This window comes from Camelus ferus, chromosome 5 (genome assembly GCF_009834535.1).
Source record: "Camelus ferus isolate YT-003-E chromosome 5, BCGSAC_Cfer_1.0, whole genome shotgun sequence".
In the NCBI taxonomy this organism is placed as follows: domain Eukaryota; kingdom Metazoa; phylum Chordata; class Mammalia; order Artiodactyla; family Camelidae; genus Camelus; species Camelus ferus.
In genome coordinates this window covers 69,590,964-69,612,062 of record NC_045700.1, presented here as the reverse complement: position 1 = coordinate 69,612,062, position 21,099 = coordinate 69,590,964, and the positions used below count along the sequence as shown (strand labels likewise).

At 34.6% G+C, this 21,099-nt stretch overlaps 1 protein-coding gene across 2 annotated transcripts in view; it reads left to right on the top strand.

The window, feature by feature from the left end:
• The window catches only part of BMPR2 (bone morphogenetic protein receptor type 2), a 166,655-nt gene extending 149,244 nt beyond the window's left edge, over window positions 1-17,411 (top strand). For both annotated transcript variants that reach the window (XM_032480054.1, XM_032480055.1), the window contains 3 exons: window positions 3,838-4,010; window positions 7,337-8,616; window positions 9,971-17,411. In XM_032480054.1, coding sequence (XP_032335945.1) covers window positions 3,838-4,010; window positions 7,337-8,616; window positions 9,971-10,221 — 1,704 coding nt within the window. In that variant the 3' untranslated portion in view covers window positions 10,222-17,411. The remainder of the gene's footprint in view (window positions 1-3,837; window positions 4,011-7,336; window positions 8,617-9,970) is intronic.
• Window positions 17,412-21,099: the final 3,688 nt, after the last annotated feature.

Here is a 21,099-nt window from a genome sequence, read left to right as displayed (position 1 = left end):
TCTCTGTTTCCTCAAAATATAGAAAACAGTCAATATAACATTTCTAGTTACTTGGATTTTGGTGTTTCTGAGCTTTTCTGGGCCAGCAAGCAGTTGTTGAATGGTACTCTGTAGGATAATTAGTGTTTTGTTTTTGGAAAGGAAAGGGTTTCTTTAGTTTTGTGTGGAAAGGTGTACAAATCTTTGCTTTAGAAAGATTTCAGTGTATATACTTCACAGTGTTGTACTTCACATTTAGTATTAAAAACTTGAATGAAGCTGTACATTTGTGAATGTTTGAATAAAAAAGTAATAGAGTTTCTTTGGAAGAATATTCAAGATATGGGTAATATTGGTTGTCTATAGAGAGGGAAGATGGGTGGTTGGTGGATAGGAGGGAGATTGTAATTCCCTTTTTGACCTTTTGAATTTAGTGACACATACATATATTACCTATTCAAAAAAAGTCATTTAATTTAATATTTTTCGTGAGTGTAGTAGAAATTCAAACACAGTGTAAACAAAAAAGTTATTTTTAGCAATACAAAGAATATGCAGTGAAAACTCTCCCACTCACTTGGACATCCAAAAACCCCTCTGGAGACACAACCATAACTGTTAAGTTCCTTCTGTAGACTTCCAAAAACTGTCTTTACATTACAAGATTATATGTTTTTATATCATTTTCTAGCATACAAATGGGAATTACTATACCCATTTAACTTTAATGTTTTACTTAGCAATTGGGAACATATACATCTTTCTAATTCTTTTAATGCTCCATAGTATCAATTATACCATAAATTTTTAGCCAGATCCCCATTAGAGGACATAAGTGCTTGTTTTTCCATCACCGACACTTTGTGGTATAAAATTTTATTTATCTTTGTTAATGTGGTAGGTAAAAATGGATCTTGTTTTGATTTGCAGCTAGTAAGTAGTAGAGCCAGGGTTTGAAGCCAGGATCTTTATTGAGCTGGTACTGTTAACTACAAAGCTGAAACTAATATTCTTAACTACTACATTGTACCATCTCAACATAGTGAATAAGGTTGAGCATTTTAGTATATTTTATAAGGCATTTACATTTCTTTTTATGTGCCTTTTGTCCATATTTCTGTTATGGGTTTCCTATCATTTTTAAAATGCCTTCTTACTGGCAAGCATCATAGAAATAACTAATTCATCCAAGAAACATCAAGAGATGCTAAAACTAGTGGGTGAAAAGTTGAATGCGGAACAGGATGTTTACAGAGATTTTAAGTACTTACACCCCAAAACAATGATTGATTATTAAAGGGAAAATGGAACTTTATAGTGAAGAAACCTGGGAGACACCAACTCAGTCATGTGATCAAGATTAACTTCTCTAGCAATGGGACAAATCAAAATTGTGTACCACTTGATAGGATGCAGTGAGAAGAACACAGCAACAAAGATGCAAACCTCAAATCTGATCACGATGGAACTTCAGATAAATTGAGGACCATTTTAAAAAGTAACTGTCCTATAATATTAAAAAAGTGTCAAGATCATGAAAGTTAAGAAAGCAAGTTTGAAGTTATTTCAAAAGAGAAAAGAAAAATTCCTTGTTTAAATTGGGACCAATTCATTTTGTCAATCCAATATTAAAATCCACTAAGGTAAATGAATAACTAGTTTTTAGACTTACAGTTATCACAAAAGGTTAGTTATAATAGATTCTCGAGTTTCTTGTCTTCAAATACAAGTCAGTTTTAAATCCATTATAGAGGGGAATGTATAGCTCAGTGGTAAAGCTTGTGCTTAGCATGCACAAAGTCCTGGGTTTAATCCCTAGTACCTCCGATAAATAAATAAATAAATAAAACCTAATCAAACCCCCCAGAACACAAAAATTATTTTTAAAAAAATCCATTATATACAGTCTTTTCTCACTATTCATAAATTTCATGTTTGGAATTCGACTACTTGCTGAAATGTATTTGTAATCCCAAAACCAATATTCAGAACACTGCCATGGTCATTTATGGATATGTGCAGAACAGTGAAAAACTTGAGTCCAGATGTACATGTTCCCAACTGAATATCTGAGGTGCTCTGCCTTTTTCTTTCATCTCTTATGCTGAAAACAAGTGTCTTCTTTGCTATGTATTTAGTGCCTTATTTTTTGCACTTTTGTACATTTTGTTGGTGATTTCAGTTTAAAATGGCCCCCAAGTGTAATGGTCAACTACTGTTTAGTGTCCTAAGCATACGAAGGCTGTGATGTACCTTATGAAGAACACATGCTAGATTAGCTTCATTAGGGATGAGTATAGTGCTGTTGGCCATGAATGCAATGTTAATAAAGTGATAATATATATTTTTAAAGGTGTCTTTAAACAGAAACACAAATAAAACAAGATTATATATTGATCAGTTGACAAAAATGTTATGGCCAAGGGCTCACAGGAACCTAACCCTGTATTTAGCAATGGTTCAGTGTTTGATATTTACAGCAACTTTATAGAATATGATTACCATAAAAAACAGACTCAGCTGTACTTAGAAACACCAAACTTCTGCCTCAGGAAGGTGACACACTTGCCCTCAAACTCAAGATGATCAGTATCTATTCTTCAGGTTTTTCCATATCTTGAGAAATAGGTTGATTTTTATTATTATTCCATGAGAAGATTATTAATTGACTGATTTGTGTACCTGTTGTTCAAATTTTATTTTTTACTTGATAGTCAGAGCCTGGAACATATTTTAAAATAGATTTCAAAACTCAGTGTGAAGTTCAACCTTAAAAGATAGGCTCTTTGATCCATGCTCTGGCCAGAATTTGGAGATCCAGCAGTGCTACACTGAGGCAGGCAGCTCAGGAGAGCCAAGTGAGTGGGGAAGATGTTGTCAAGGGCAGGCCATGGTGCGGGTATGCAGTGAGCATATGCCCAGAAAGAACACTGTCACATTTCTTGTAGATCCAGGGTTCAGGTTTGCTTGAACACAAATTATTAGGAAACATTCAATGTTGCCAAGATTGCTAACAAGGATTTTAAAATAGGCTTGTCAGGTAAAATACTCAGATTAAGAATTGCACAAAAATGATTTATCAGTATCTGAAATTCAAATTAAGTGGTGTCCTATATTTTTTATTTGTTAAATCTGGGAATGGGAACCCTAGCCCTACTTTTTTGAAAGTACGTGTTTAAAGGCACAAGAAGTATCAATTGGCAGATGAAAAGCTTGAAGCTTAATAAAAACTAATCCAAAAAAACAAGTCTGAAAAAGGATTCTCAATGACAGTCCATCAAAGTATATAAGTTTTGTTTTTTATCAGGGAGTTTAAACCAAAGGGACACTGTTGTTCATTGCTGTTATATATGAATACTACAAAATGGGACTGCTTTTGATAATACTATAGAAACTAGTTTAAATAAGAAGAAAATGCCAGGCCTTTAAGCTTTACAGCTGGAATGAAGCATTCTTTCTAGGAGTAGAGGAGAAAAAGTTCAGAGATTGAAAACAGCCCAGTGCCAAAATTCTATCAGATTCAAAACTTATTTTTGAAGTGTAATTAGTGGCTATTGATTGAAATAACAGTGCTGTGAATCAACAATGACATAAACCTGTGGCCTTGAAGAAACGTAATTACTACAACTGCTTACTCTTGTAGATAATTCTTCAAGGAGTTCAGTTAAAGTTTGCTTACATACTTGCTCCTCACCTTTTGAGAAATGTGACCTTTTTCAAGTCTCTGAAGTCTAAAATGTTTTATTATAGCTATGTAAAATATTGGTTAAATAAAATTGATTTTTCTTTTTACCTCATGTCATTAAAAAACTCAATATTTTTTGTAACATACAGTGTTTTACATGTACTTTATTACAGGCAGTGAGGTCACTGAAGGAGACAATCGAAGACTGTTGGGACCAGGATGCAGAGGCTCGGCTTACTGCACAGTGTGCTGAGGAGAGGATGGCTGAACTTATGATGATATGGGAAAGAAACAAATCTGTGAGCCCAACAGTCAATCCAATGTCTACTGCTATGCAGAATGAGCGGTAAGACCTTGAAGGTTTGACATCCCTCTGTTGGTAATTAAAACTGAGACCATCCCAAACCCCTCTCTCCCCAGTGAATATTCTGCACTCTTATTTTTTCACCCCATAAAACCAGTTTGCCAAAGAAAGTCAGTGCAGCTACACACGTGAGTCTGCCCGCTCTCTCCATGGGAGTGGGCTATTGCTTAATAAACCCTCATTTTACTTTTCTGAGGGGGAGACACAGACCAAACAGAGAACAGGAAATAAATACTATTAAACCAGTCTAACAGTGCAATGATTAACGGATACAATTTAATGTCGTAATTTTTCTTTCAATATTCCTGTTCTTTTACTGATGACTTTTGTTTGGTGTAAGTGCAAGAGAAAGCTGTGGTTTTTTAAAAAATACCAAAAAATGTAGTAAAACATTAGTCTTTCTCTGTTAATGCTCCAACTACCCTGCAAGAATACAGGTAAAACATTTTCATAGTTCCAAAAGTTTATAAGCACTTTTATGTACTGTGTTGTCTTGATTATCCTTTGTTGTTATTATTTTTCTCTTTCCTCTGCTTTCTTGGAGGGTTTGTTTGTTTGTTTGTTGTTTTTTTAAGAAATAGAATTTTGAGCTTGCCTATATATCTAACCACTGCTTCACTGAAGACTAAGGTTTCTAGGCTTCCTATCCAACACTCTTACAGAATAACCACTGCTATTTTCACATGAAGGCAATTCATAAGGTCTTTTGATCCCATAGTCAGCATTATTGTGTGAGATATTTCTTTATCAGAACTGTGATTTTTGGTTCTAAATAAAAGGGCTTTTTTAAAAATTCCTGAAACTTGGAACTTTCCAACTGTGTAATCTGTTTCTTTGTTCCATCTTTATGGGATAAAGTCTTCCCACAAATTTGTTACTTTATCTAAAACATATTAAAAGTTTTCAGAAAAGCATCCAGGAAAAAGTGACTAGAGAAAATTGAGGAGGGGGAAAAAAAACCTTGATTCTTGAATCATATTCTTTGCTATTTTCTGTTCTAATTTCTGAGAGCAGTTTGTATTATGAACCATAGGCCCCAAATCGAGTTTGCACTACTTATGTTTATGAATTACCTTCAGCGTATAAACCCTTATTCCTATTATATCAGCAAATCAAAGAAGGTAGACTAGCAATTCTAAATGTAAATTTTCTCTTTACACATCCCTAAGGGTAATCTGTTTCCGTCTCCCCTTATCTCCATTATTTTCTATGTGCTCTAGTGTGCACATAGTGCTACCTCTCTTAAGAGTCAGCTCCTTTTGCTTTAAATGCTTTTGAACTTTGCTTGACTGGTAAGAAGAAACTTTGATACCCTCCTTGTTTTGGCCATTTTTGCCTCCTGTGTCATTCAGCTCTACCCCTTACATGCTTCTTTTCGTGTCCAGTTACTTCTAAATATATAGCTCATCCTGTAGTCATTTCACGCTAGGTTTCATTGTATTGAGTCTTACTCTCCATCCCTCCTTAACTTCCTTTTCTTGTGCAGAGCAAAAGCTTTTTTCTTCTTTCCCTTCCTGTCAGTCTCCTCATAACTTCCAGATTTTTTTTTATAGCACCTCTTCTTTAGTCGCTGCTTTTTTCCTGTAACACTTACCTATTAATGTTCCCAATGTTTATACTTGATCGTTTGTTAAAATTACCCCTCACTTTTTATTTTATTTTTTCTTCTAGCTTTATTGAGATATAATTGACATACAGCATACAGATATAACTGACATACAGCATAATGATTTGACTTACATACGTCATGAAATGTTTGTCACATAAGTTTAGTGAATACCCATCATCTCATATAGATAACAAAATTAAGGAAATAGGAAAAAAAAAAACATTTTTTCCCTTGTCATGAGAACTCTTAGGATTTACTCTCAACAGCTTTTATATATAATATACAGCAGCAGTGTTCATTATGTTTATCATGTACAATACATTCTTAGTACTTATTTATCTTATAACAGGAAGTTTGTGCCATTTGACTGCCTTCATCCAGTTCTTCCTGCCCTCACCCTCTGTCTCTAGTAACCACAAATCTAATCTCTTTTTCTATGAGTTTGCTTCTTTTTGAAGTGTAATTGACCGGTAGCACTATGTTAGTTCCTGTTATAAAGCATAATGATGTGGTATTTCTTTACAGTTCAAAAATGATCACCAAACTAAGTCTAGTTACCATATGTCACCATGCAAAGATATGTAGTTACTTACTATATTCCCCACACTGTACATTTCATACCCGTGGCTCATTTACTTTGCAACTGGAATTTTATGCCTATTAATCTGCCTCACTTATTTCTTTCCTTCCTCTAACCCCCTTTTCTTGGCAACCACCTGTTTGTTCTCTGTATCTGTAATCCTGTTCCTGTTTAGTTTTGTTTGTTCATTTGCTTTGTTTTTTAGATTCCACATATAAGTGAAGTCATACAGTATTTGTCTTTCTCTGTCTGACTTATTTCACTTAGCATAATACCCTCTAGGTCCATACTGTTGTCAAAAATGGCAGTATTTCATTCTTTTTTATGGCTAAGAAGTATTCCTTTGTATATACATACCACATCTTCTTTATCTGTTCATCTATCATTGGGCACTTGGGCTGCTTCCGTATCTTGGCTTGGCTTTTACTTTTAAAATATAAAGGTATTACAGTGTGGTGCTTATGAACTGCCACTTTCAAGGTGTGACAATGATATTGAAGAACTTTTGATAACTGCAGAGCAGTTCTAAATCTTTGATTTTCTTTATCTGAGGGTCATTCTGCCTTGTACCATAGGCTCTGGGACTTGCGTTGATATGGCTCGGCCTGAGGACGATATGTTTCATTGCTAGACTGTGCCTTTTACTGGAGCAGTTTGGAACAACCTAAAATTTTATGTTCTTTTTGCCATTTGGAACTTAACTGGTAACATATTTGTTGAGTAGCTACTGTGTATCTAGAATTACAGGTGTAGAAACTTGAATCATGGGTCTTGAAACTTTATGTCTGATTATGCAAATATACAATTCACAAAGATATAATTGGTAATGTTGTAAAACTATAGGGGCAATTTTTTAAATTAATAACTCTTGTAAACCAAAATAATGAACATCTATAAAAATCATATCTAGATCCACATAGATTTTTTGGTAGGCTTTATGATTTAACCTTTAGCAAGTTATTGACACTTGATTATTTGATTAGAACTTTTAAATAACCTCTAGAGTAATGTAGGTTAAGAATAAAAAAGCAGTTCATACTTTAAAATCAGGGGTGTTAAACTTGGAGAGTCAGTTTGTCATAAATGTACATTCTCACTGTGGCACTTTTTTTCTTTAAGCAACCTGTCACATAATAGGCGTGTGCCAAAGATTGGCCCTTATCCAGATTATTCTTCTTCCTCATACATTGAAGACTCTATCCATCATACTGATAGCATCGTGAAGAATATTTCCTCCGAGCACTCGATGTCCAGCACACCTTTGACTATAGGGGAAAAGAACCGAAATTCAATTAACTATGAACGGCAACAAGCACAAGCTCGCATCCCTAGCCCTGAAACAAGTGTCACCAGCCTGTCCACCAACACAACAACCACAAATACCACTGGCCTCACTCCAAGCACTGGCATGACCACTATATCTGAGATGCCATACCCAGATGAAACAAATCTGCATGCCACAAATGTTTCACAGCCAGTCGGGCCAACCCCTGTCTGCTTACAACTGACAGAAGAAGACTTGGAGACCAACAAGCTGGACCCAAAAGAAGTTGATAAAAACCTCAAGGAAAGTTCTGATGAGAATCTCATGGAGCATTCTCTTAAACAGTTCAGTGGGCCAGACCCACTGAGCAGCACCAGTTCCAGCTTGCTCTACCCACTCATAAAGCTTGCAGTAGAAGTGACTGGACAGCAGGACTTCACACAAGCTGCCAATGGCCAAGCATGTTTAATTCCTGATGTCCCACCCGCTCAGATCTATCCTCTCCCCAAGCAACAGAACCTTCCTAAGAGACCTACTAGTTTGCCTTTAAACACCAAAAATTCAACAAAGGAACCCCGGCTGAAATTTGGCAGCAAGCACAAATCAAACTTGAAACAAGTAGAAACTGGAGTTGCCAAGATGAATACAATCAATGCTGCAGAACCTCATGTGGTAACGGTCACCATGAATGGTGTGGCAGGTAGGAACCACAGCGTTAACTCCCATGCTGCCACTACCCAGTATGCCAATGGAGTAGTACCATCTGGCCAGACAGCCAACACAGTGACACATAGAGCCCAAGAAATGCTGCAGAATCAATTCATTGGTGAGGACACTCGGCTGAATATTAATTCCAGTCCCGATGAGCATGAACCTTTACTGAGACGAGAGCAGCAAGCTGGCCATGATGAAGGTGTTCTGGATCGTCTTGTGGACAGGAGGGAACGGCCACTGGAAGGTGGCCGAACTAATTCCAATAACAACAACAGCAATCCATTTTCAGAGCAAGATGTTCTTACACAGGGTGTTCCAAGCACAGTAGTAGAGCCTGGACCATCAAAGCCCAGAAGAGCACAGAGGCCTAATTCTCTGGATCTGTCAGCCACAAATGTCCTTGATGGCAGCAGTTTGCAGTGTAAGTGGAGGGACTGTGTGATCTCTCCTTGTCTTTTGGGATCATTTAAATAACTACTTAGCTAGAATCAGATTGTGTTTCAACTAGCAATTATTTACTTTTACCACTTTCGGAAATAAAATAAGCCGTTTGGTTGGACTTCAAAAGTAATTAGAGTGTTGTAAAGAAAAAAGTAGGGGGTTTTATGGTTGTTGTTGATAATTAAAAAGTCAGTGTCACAATAATCAGAATAATTACCAATTTAATTTTTGCCTTATGTAGCTGCTGGTTTATAATGCAATTCACATACTTGCTATGACTAGTTGAGATTAAGTACTCACCAGTCTAAAAGCTTCAAGTAAAATAATATTAGTACAACTTGTGAAACAGTTTGTTTAAGTTATTTCAACTGAACATATTAATATCTTTTATATACATTTATATTTTATTAGAAAAATCTTAATAAATCTTTCAAGTCCAGAGAAAATTTAGAAAAGTCACTAACAAGAAACAATAAAGTTGTTCTTGGTTTTTAGCGTCATTTTTTCCAAGAGTTATCTGTTAAGTCTCCCACATGCCTATAGCGTTGTGCTACGAGGCCCCTAGCAACTTAAACAAATAACTTGATATTTGGTTTATGGCCCTAAAGGGATTATAACACAAAACAGGAGAGCTCACCAAAATCTTTAACAGTTATTATTATAAAAAAAGTGATTTCTCTTTTAGACTAATAGCACTTATGGGGAAAAAAAGTCATGTTTTATGGTTGTTGTCAAAGACTCCAGAATGGGCTGAACAGATTCAGCTGTCAAAAATCAATAGAATCTAGCCCATTGTTTGAGTGGCTTGTATTACAGAAAAGGTGACACTTTATGGCAGTATTCCACATCAGTAAAATGTCTTGTCAGTTATGGGAGGGGGAAATTATTAGAAAATTTGTACTCTAGTATTTGTGTAATTCTTCTGAAAAATACTATACACCAAGTGCCTTTAAAATTTGCTGCAGTTTGAGTATGAAATGGAATGATTAAATGCATTCTGCGAAGTTAGAATTGCTACTAATAACCAAGGATTTTACAATACAATTGAGAACTTGGAGTTTTCTTCTGTTTTTGCTTTTTTGTGTTTTTCCTATATTTTCTTCCTTGCCATATGGAATAATCCTACCAGTTATAAAAACATTGGACTTAAAGAATTGCAAAAATAAATTGGTTAGGTTTTGCCTGGAAAAATATTGCCTGGCATCATGAATTTCAAGAAACATCCATTAGCTCCTTTTGCAGACATCAGTTTGATCTCTTTTCCAGTTACAATTCTTTTTACTTTTTAATAGTTTCTCTATATATAGTTTATTTTTCTGCGCTTTTATTTTCAGTAGGTGATTCATCGCAAGATGGCAAATCAGGATCTGGTGAAAAGATCAAGAAACGTGTGAAAACTCCTTATTCTCTTAAGCGGTGGCGCCCCTCCACCTGGGTCATCTCCACTGAACCACTGGACTGTGAGGTCAACAACAATGGCAAAGACAGGGCAGTTCATTCCAAATCTAGCACCGCTGTGTACCTTGCAGAAGGAGGCACTGCCACAACCATGGTGTCTAAAGATATAGGGATGAACTGCCTGTGAAACATCTCCAAGCTTATGAAAGGAAATTATTTTTTGCATCGTTTAAACATGCAGAAGACATTAAAAAAAAAAAACTGCTTTATCCTCCTGTCAGTATACCCTCCCACCCCTGCAACAAGGACTTGCTTTAAATAGATTTCAGCTATGCAGAAAAAAATTAGCTTATGCTTCCATATTTTTTAATTTTGTTTTTTTAAGTTTTGCACTTTTGTTTAGTCTTGCTAAAGTTATATTTGTCTGTTATGACCACAGAATTATATGTGTGTGTATCAAAAGTGGTCTCAAAATATTTTTTTAAGAAAAAAAGCAAAAACAATGTATTGCTGATAATCAGTTTGGACCAGTTTCTAAAGGTCATTAAAACAGAAGCAAATTAAGACAGGTTTGACTGCAGTGGTGTCTGGTATCCATGTATTATTCCTGGGCACAAGCTAGTTTATATGTTGATACGTTCCTGAACATATTATCTGATGGACATTTTTTTCTCTTGTGTTTTGTTTGAACGTGCAATAGTCTATAGGCCACAAATAAGCTTTCTTGTAAGGTCTCTTCCTAACAGCACACATTCTTCCATGCTATGAACATTTTTCTCCCCCATCCTCCATCATGTTGGCAGGTCAGTTCTATGACAGTGAATTTTTGCACAAGAGAAAGCAGCTACCTGATTTCTTGCTTTCTCTCTCCTTATGGAGAATGCAGAAACATTGTCTCAAAGGGCTCTGAAGAAGGAACTACCAAACCTAATTTGAAATGCCATTTCTTTTATCCTTCCAAATCCTAAACGTTTCCTTCCAGGCATTTTAATAAACATATTTGGTTCTGGTTTTGGAAGTTCATAAGAGCATAGAACAAAGTAGAATAAGTCAAATGTTAGCTGTTTTCCATTTTATTTTATTTTTTATATATGTGTTCCTGTTCCACATTCATTTATTTAAGAAGCACATTTTTATCAGAAAACTTATAGAGCTATACTTATATGGAATTTTTAAGTAGGTAGATGGTTAAGACAGTATAGTATTATAGCCTTCATTCTCTGAATAGGCCATGTTTGACTCAAATAAAATTACATCCTGTTTAAGATAACTTTAAAAGTAATTCATAGTTTTGAACCTGTAGTATCTTTTTTATTCTTTTCCCAAGCAAAGCCTGGTAACTTTATCTGAAAATAATTCCTCTTCCCATGACCTAAAACACTGTGTGGAAAAATCATTCAACTGGCATGCCAAATCCCTGTGGAAGGAAGGATTGCTGCCAAACTTATCATTTTTAAGCAGACTGAGACTTACCTCTCTCTTTTCAAAACTGTGTGTTTCTTTACTAATTCTATTTTCATAATTTTTCCTTTTGCCAGTTTTTCATGTCATCTTTGTGTGAGTAGCATTTATTACTTATATTAGAATGTACCTTTTAGTGATAATGTGTTATATGTTCAAATCATTTTTTTTTAAAGCTTCCCTTGCTTCTTTCATTACTGGTAATTGTCTTTAAAACAACCTCTGCATGTTTTTTAAATAAAGCACTTTATGTCAAATAAGGGACTTTTTTTATAAGCACAAATTATTTTCTTTCAATTTGCAAACAGTGATGGTCTCACTTATTTTTTTCAGATTCTCAGAGAACTTCCTAGATGTTATCTAGTTAATTTCTAAGATTTCTCTGGGAGATTAAAAGCTAAGAGGAAAACTCGAATCCCCAAATTCCTGATTTAGGTTTTTTCCTGGACAATATTTTCTCACTCATATTTCTCTATTTGCATCATTTAGCTAAAGACAGGCCTAAATTTCCCAGTTTACTGTCCAAAATACTTATGACTTACTTGTACGTAAGACTTCTTTTGTTTGCTGTCGGTGGTGATCTTATAAAACTAGATGTTACAACACTTATCATTTATTCAGCTAAATTGCTAAACAGGATTTTGAATTCTTTGAATTAAGATTATCTTGCTAGTGCCCAGGATTTCCACCTTTTATGTTTTATTGGCCCTTCTCTTGATTCAGACTTTTAACATATTTTTCATACACCTGGAATAAAATTTTCTCATTTAGTTATTTTCTAATCTATGTAATGAATTATTTATATCTTTCCTAGTAAATTTTCATTTAGTTCTCTTGCTTTTCAGTGTATTTCAACTATATTTCAGCATACTTTAAAAAAAATTGTAAGACATCTTTGAGTCAAAATAAATTATATTTCTTCTCCAATTGGAAGCATCAAGGATAAATGACCATTTGAGGTCTAACTGATCTTTTCCTGACAGAAGAAAAGTTCTCTTATGTTCTACTACACTGGGCCAGTTAATTGTAAGTTTTCCTGCAGTTTTTTGATGTTTAATAATAATATGCTTTCAAAAATTGATATACCAAATTAAAAGAACTCCTTATAGTTTCCCATTTTATGCAAGCATGTTAAACAAATAATATCCTTTCCCCAGTCTTTTATTAGTAGACTCTTGAAAAGATAGGAGAAATAGAGTATAGATCATTTTATTAAATTTTAAATCCAGTTGTACATCAGACTGATTTACTGTTAGAATCTGTTAATATACAAGCAAGCAAAATCACTTAAAATACTCATTTGCTAACTTTATTTACCTAGTGTTTCTTAAAGCTAATATTTAATTACTGTCACAAAATTTTGCATATAGAAAAGCATTTGGGTCCCTTTGAATAAAAGTTCATTTGTTAAATAAAAAAATATTAAAATTCAACCATTAAAGTTTTGCAGCCTTAAAAGTATCATAATAGGTAATCAAAGTCTGCTATTAATTCCCTTAACTATGCTAATTATATACCAGAACTAAGTCATCGAAAGAAGTTGATTTGAATTCAGTTGAGACAAAATGATTTAATTATAACTCCTAAAAATGTTTCCTGTTTTTAAATGCATAATTGCAGGGGGGACATATCAGTGTAAAAAGTTATAGGGAAAGGAAAGGAGTAGAGTAATACTCATTGGCAGTTTATTACAAACCAAATGCTGTGGTGTGCGTACATTATCTCTTTTACTCCTCATAGCAACCATATGAGGATTATAGTTAATATTCCCACTTTACAGATGGGAAAACTGAAGCTGAGAGAAGTTAAGTAATTTGCCTGAGGTCCACATTTAATAATAGGCAAAGCTGAGATTTTAACCTCGCTTGGTCTCTTCACATCTCTCATCCACACCAAACTGCCTACACACTGTACAACAGGATGTGTAATGTGCTGATGTTTTGTAAGACATTCAGCATTAAACTCCAGCATAATTGTGGTTTGTGTATAAGCCAAACCGGATACCTTAATGACTTTAGAAGTTAGGTGAACATAAGAAGACTTGTAGACATGTCTATGCTCATTGTTGCTTGAGAAATTATTAATTCAAGACAAAGTTCAGTTCCACATCTGCCATCATGAATCTTAAAATCTCACTTCTCTTCACTCCTGACATTCTTATATTGCAGAACTAAAGGTAAGGTAAATATTATGGGAAAAATGAAGGTGGCTTGTGGGAACAAAGAATTTTTCCTAAACTGATTCCCTACTTGACTTGGTGAAATTAATTTAATGTGGACTTTCAGTCTCCTCACTTTCACTTCATTTTGAAATTTCTGCTTTTACTTGCTTTAGAAAATTCTACTAATCCAGAGAACTAATGTCCTTTTTATAAATCAGTTTGAATAGCTTCCTTCCATGTTTCTACTTGCTCCAGAAAATGTATGTTGGTTCTGAATGTGAAAAGAGTTAAAAGAAAGGTAGAAACACTCAAGTAAGTGTGTTTCAGTGGGAATTATCACAAAATTTGAGAAGTATTTTTATTTAAAATATTTTCTAATTTGTCTTCTAAAGCTAAATGAAGTACCTGATAGGCTACATCTATTCAGTGAACTTTCCATTGTGTATACACCTCTGTCTTAAAAGTCATTTAAAAATGGGAAAAAATTTTCAACAAACTTTTTGCTTTTTTTTCTTATTTATAAAAATGACTGTTTCATTGGAGGTACTTAGCTCCAGGAATGTGAGATTGCATTCTATTTCCATACAACCTTTTATAAATGTATGTTACTTACTACCAGTCATATGTAGGTTATTACATAACTACTCACAGACTGCTTTATGTATTACTCTATCTTCCAAGTTAACTTCTTAAACTTAGAAACACTGACCCACGTGTTAGCTAATTATCTAGACCAGTTATCCTAGAAATTGTGTAACACTCCCACATATACCCCAGGAGTCTTTTTCAGACTGGAATGTTTCTAAGTATTCATTCCTTTACTGTCAGTTTTCTCTTCAGCAGATAAAAGTGCATTTTAACTTTTAGCTTCTGAACTATGCAAACTTTAGCCAAAAACAACCTTGCATGATCCATTCCTAAGTATACTCCTTGATTAAGTAACTCTGGCAAATCACTGTTTGAGCTAATTTACACAAATTATTTTTATCAAAAGAAGGCTTTTCTACAGGTTCCCAGATTAAACTAACATACACAAGAAGAGGAAATCCCAGGGCACTACCCATTACTTTCCTTGTGCATCCCAATGCAACTACCCTTTACTTTCCTTACTTCACCTCTTAGTTTGTGTCTCATTTACTCTGTCCCTTGGTTGTCTGACTTGAAATCTGTCAAGAAGTTTTCTTCATATCTAATCTGCTTCTTTCCTGTTTCATTTTATATCTATTTCTCTTATCCAGTAGTAAAGTGAAAGAGTAGCTTATCATCTCAAATGTTGTCTTTCTTCAGTATGCTTCAGGCTTCTCAACATCTAAGTCAAGTCTTCAGACTAAATTGCTTTGGTTCCTTTAGCATTATCTCCTCAGTCTTATTTTAATAACTATGTTTAAGAACACTTAAAATATTTTGTTATATTCAAATTCATTACTCTAGTTAAGTAGTAGTTCAGTAGGATAGAATTGAGAATTAATATGTTACCATTTGACAGTGGATCCAACCATCAGATTGTCAGCAAATCAGCACTTAATTTAAGTTTGTATTATCTAACATTTTCTATTGTGGAGTTTTATGATTTTATATTCTCATTAGTTATTACTAAAAAGCCATGCATACAGAATTGTTTATCATTTTACTATTAAATTTTAAAATCTTTATTGTAGCAAGCTTAGCATTATGATTGAACCACATTTTACGTACTTCTTTGTATCAAATATTAAACACGAAATGCAAGATTAACTTTCAAAAGCAAGCCCAACAATAATCAGTTTTTATCTGTACATTTTTGCAGACCACTTTTGAAATACTCATCATTGTTTTGCAACATAGACTGGACTATAAAAACTTTTAACTTTTAAGTGACGGGTTAAAATTGAGTGTTTGTGCATATGAAGAAAAATTTAGGATTCTATCTCATGGCTGATGACATTTTAAAAGTAAATATTTCAGAAGAATTTATGCTGTGTATTAAATTATGCCCAAGATAAATCTATAATATCTTGAAAATTCTAATTCCATTATTACTGTGATGTTTGTAGTGTTACTATTAAACATTGTAACATTCATTTTTAAACTTAATTTAAAACCCAGATTTTAAAATATGGGTAAGAGAGAAGGAATCATTAGAAATGTATCATTTTGGGTGTCCAGTTTATGATTGATTTTTTTAAACAAATTACTGTATTTTGAACTGTAACTTTTTTTTAAATGTTTTGAAAGGCAACATGTGAGGTTCTTTTCCATTTTATTTGTCCTTTTATGTTTTAGTTCACTCAATAGACATAATATTACTTAAAAACTCAGGGTCCCTTTCAACCCTTTGCACACTGAAAAACTTCAATTGGTAGTAAACAAGCAATTAGATCCAGATTTAAAATGTTTGTTGCACGCACAATTCATGTAATGTTTTATCTTTTGATTTGACCTAATTTATGTAGATATATCAGATTTCATTAATCATAAAAACTTGTCCAGTTCTATAAATACTGACTCAACTAATTGGCTACATGTTGCAGCAGCACATTTAGGCCTTAGAGCTAAAGCACCATCTTCAAACCATTTCTGTTCTTTGGGTAAGTGGTTCTACATGATGGGACAAATCATGTCATTTTACTTTGTTTTTTAATGGGAGAACTTGGTAAAGAAGTTCCTCTGATAAAATTTTCTCAAGAGATAATTTAGCATTATTAAACTGTCTTCTAAAAGTGAACTAGTGAGTTTATAGCTTTAGTAATACCTTGGGTGGTTTTGCGAAGGTAACCTATGGTAACCTATTTATCACGTTGTGAGATCCAAATAGAATTTTTCTTTTAGACAAGTTCAGGCTCCAAATTGGTATGCTGTATACCTAATATTCTTGTAGTGAGGTTATTTGTAACCAGTCTCTTGTCTCAGGCTCTCCACCTTATGACCAGTCCTCTTAAGTGTGATAGGGAAACATTTTTAAAGAAGAATACTAAAAGATTCAGTTAATTCAAAGATAGATCCTGGTTTAACACTGAATTGCTTGGCTTCTGTGGCTTTTCTTTTTCTGGTCACATTTATTTATTTAAACAGTTTTTGTATGCCTTGTCATGTTTCCATGGAGATTATATTGTATAAGTGTTTGTATAAGCTGGAATCATCCTTAATTTTCTGTTGATAATTTTTCAAATGAAAATAAGTGGATAATTGTAAAATACACTAACTCTTATGGTGTTGTAGTAGCTGAAACATGGAAATGTGTAGCTGCCATGCTTTTTCTGAATGGACAGGAGAAACATAAGCTACAGAGTTTTCACTTCTGAGGATGCTTTTCTAGAAAAAGAAAGGCTGAAAAATATTGCAATTCCTCAGAACCCTCTTTCTTGTTAACGGGTATCTTTTGTTGGTGTGTTTTGCTCTTACATTACCAATAGAATATCATATATGAATTTATGAATAATTACTTTCAGTTATTTTGCTTTTGTATAAGCCGTCTGAGACCTTGCTATGCTGTATAAGTTGTGTTTGATGGATCGGTGTGAGTATGAAATAAAGCAAATCACTTTTCTTTTGTATTCTCTATGGATGCCACTATGAAAGCTGACATTAAGCCACTAAAGAGTTTTCTATGAATAATTGTAAGTAAATGCTTTGATATATATAAACCTAAATAAAAAGATTGTATTGATACAGAGACATTGGAGAAGGAGATTTTAAGACAGTTCTTTAGGTTTAAAAAAGGCTTGCTGTAAAATGGTGCATTATTCCATTTATTAAAGATCATATTAATGACAACAGTGATTGCATCTTTTGATTTTATGAAGTCACCAGAAATTATGATTGTTAGTGTGATATTTTAGGTGTTTTGTACCAGAAGAGTAAATGTCCCATCTAATATGACTTTAATTACTGTCTGATACATAAAAAAAACAACATTATAATAGCAATTGCACACTAAACGCCAGGCATGGCGTTAGTTTATTTTACATATGTTGATAATTCTGATAGCAATCATATAAAATGCATATTATCCCCATTGTATAAATTAAAAAACTGTGGCTCAGGAAAGTTAAACACCTTGCCCAAAGCCATGGAACTGGTAAAAGTGAGATTCGAATGTATTTTCCATTTTGCTTTAAACTACAGTTTTCAATTTCTGACTATACCAAGAGAAACTCAAAAATAAAAACGAAAATGACCCAGTGTTTAAATAAAGCAGCCAGGAATATACGTGAAGCAATTTGAGGCTGCTGAAAAGTTACCAGTTACCAAAACAACAATCCATATTGGTGTGCCATTTCGTTTGTGCTTCACATCATCAAATAATCTTTGCAGTTGGAACTTTGTATTTTTAGAAGGGCTTGTTGAAATGGAATAAGAGTTTGTGAAGGCAACACATTGTTTCAACTCTAGACTAATTCCGTATATTAGTTAAGTGTCCTGAAGGAGGAGCCACAGGACCACCACTTTTTTAAAGAGTGCTGGACTACTCTTGACTAGATGCCAAAGGAATTTTTGCTTGAAGAAAAGCATAGTCTATTCTCATAGGCTCTGTTGTCACTTTAAATAATATTGTAGGGATAGTAGGTTGGGGGTGCCTTTTTCATTTTGATTCACATGATCAGCCTTACAATGTAATATTATGTTACAGGGTAGTGTTGCATTCCTCTGCATAACCCACTGTTTAATATTCAAGATGATAACAAAGTGTTTTTAGAGAAAATATGATGACCTGGGAAAATGTGTAATAATGACCTGCTTAACCTTTTAATGATGACTTACACAAGTAAAATTATTCTCATTTACACCTATACCTATCCAACCCACCTTTCCAGTTTACATCTTTCTCTGCAAAGGACAAACTTAGAAACTGACTCTTTATTCTCTACTGTTTTTCAATTTAAAGGTCAAATTCCATATCTGGGCAGTTTTCATTTTATTGGTATAATGTATTATTCACTTTTTTGAAATTGAATAGGTATTGCTGTACTGAGAGATACCAAAGAGGATGATATGATTCCTGCACCCTAGGAACTTAAGCCATCTTGTGGAAGAGAGAAGGCCTGCCCCGAAAAAGGTTACCTCCAAGCAAGATGACATGTAAGTGCCCAAATGAGTGGTAAACTATATGCTCAGTATAGTGAAGAACCAAGGAAGACTTCAGTGAGGAAATGATTATTGAGCAGGGTCTTGGAAGGACAGGTGGGATTTCAATAGGAAAAATGAAGGCAGAATATTCCAAGTGGCCAGAGATAAGGGCCAATAGGGACTGGAAATAAAGCAGAACATGTAGATCCAAATAGATAGTAAGACTTTTGAAAGCTAGATCTAGGTTCTGGACTTGCTGCCATAGACAGTAGGGAAACCAATGTTTCCAAGGAAGGAGAGACCTTGATAGAAGTAATTTGAAGTTGGCACTGACAGGTGTGCAGGGTAGACCAGAAAGGAGAATGACTGGACTAGGGGCATGAGAGAAGCAAACAAAATGCAATTTCACTCGTGACTAGTCAGTTCCTTTTTCAAAGGGGCACCAAAAAACTTTTGAACATCTATTGTATAGCAAGCACTGCAGTAGGAGATAAAAGACACAGGCCACCCTCAAATTGCTCACAGTAGATTTGGAGAAAATTACAGTACAGATTGTAAGTATTGTGACAGCATGAAAACTAAGGGTATTATGGGTGTACATGGCAAGGATACCTAATCCAGTCTTACTGAGTCAGAGGCAATTTCTCCTTTTGAGACAACTTTCCTGTCTTAAAATGTAAGGAGGAATTAGCTAAGAGATGAGCAGTGGCCGTCTTAGTAGAAGTTGCAGCACCCACAACACCCTAGAGGCCAGAGATGGTGGAGTTTTTCTGGGGGTGGGAGGATGCTATACGGGAATAGAGTTTGGGGTGCTAAGTGAAAGTATGGAGAGAGATGACCCAGAGAAACCCAGATGACCCAGGTGGGACTACATCACAGAAGGACTAGCATATTATGCTAGGAGTTTGGATGTATCTGGAAGTCAGTGGAAGGATTCAAGCAGGGAAGTCTCAAATTAGGTATCTCAGCTGGTGTATAAAAAATGGATTGAGAGGTATCACCTCACACCAGTCAGAATGGCCATCATTCAAATGTCCACAAAGATAAATGCTGGAGAGGCTATGGAGAAAGGGAACTCTCCTATATCGTTAGTGGGAATGTACTTTGGTGCAGCCATTATGAAAAACAGTATGGAGGTTCTTCAAAAGACTAAAAATTCACTTACCATATGATCCAGCAATCCCACTCCTGGGCATATATCCAAAGGGAACCTTAATTCAAAAAGATACATGCACCCCAATGTTCATAGCAGCACTATATACAATAGCCAAGACATGGAAACAACCTAAATGTCCATTGACAGATGACTGGATAAAGAAGTTGTGGTATATTTATACAATGGAATACTACTCAGCCATAAAAAATAAAAATGCCATTTGCAGCAACATGGATGGACCTGGAGATCGTCATTCTCAGTGAAGTAAGCCAGAAAGAGAAAGAAAAATACCATATGATATCACTTATATGTGGAATCGTAAAAAAAAAAAAAAAAGACAAACTTATTTACAAAACAGAAAAAGATTCACAGATATAGAAAACAAACATGGTTATCAGGGGGGAAGAGGGTGGGAAGGAATAAATTGGTAGTTTGAGATTTGCAGATACTAACTAATGTATATAAAATAGATAAACAAGTTTATACTGTATAGCACAGGGAACTATATTCAATATCTTATAACTTACAGTGAAAAAGAATATGAAAAGGAATATATGTATGTTCATGTATGACTGAAGCATTGTGTTGTACACCAGAAATTGACACAACATTGTAAACTGACTATATACTTCAATAAAAATATATATATTTGAGGGGAAAAAAAGAATGGATTGAGAGTAAGGAAGTTGAGTATAGAAACGGAAACTAGTGTGGCGCTGGTGAGAGATAATGATAACCTAAACCAAGGTTGAGTCAGTGATGCTAAGGAAAAGGAAGCAGATTGGATCAGGGTTAAAGAGGAACCTCAAGGAATGTGCAGTTCACAGAGGGATCTGCCTTTATAGTTTTAAAAATAGAACAATTTTGACATCATGTGTTCAAATTTTTGGTTCCAAATATATGTGCAGACACCTTTCACCTATTATCTGTAGAAATGTTTCAAGAACACAGCCTTCCCTAAGGGAACTCACATACAAGTTACATTTGATCTTTTTGACCGAGTGCCTTATTAGACCAACTTGTTGCACATAGTATTGTACTAGGATATTTTGGGGTCACCCTGTTCTCCTTCTATAAAAATGAGTATCAAAAGCAGCCTTAAAAGGAACAACAGCAACAAAAAGATACCCTAAAATGATGGGCAGTGGAAAGATAGGAGGTTGGGTTGATTGTAGATATGTGATCTTCCAAGAAGAGCTACCCTTCTCTTGTCTGATGCTTCCCTCTCCCGACTATTCCTC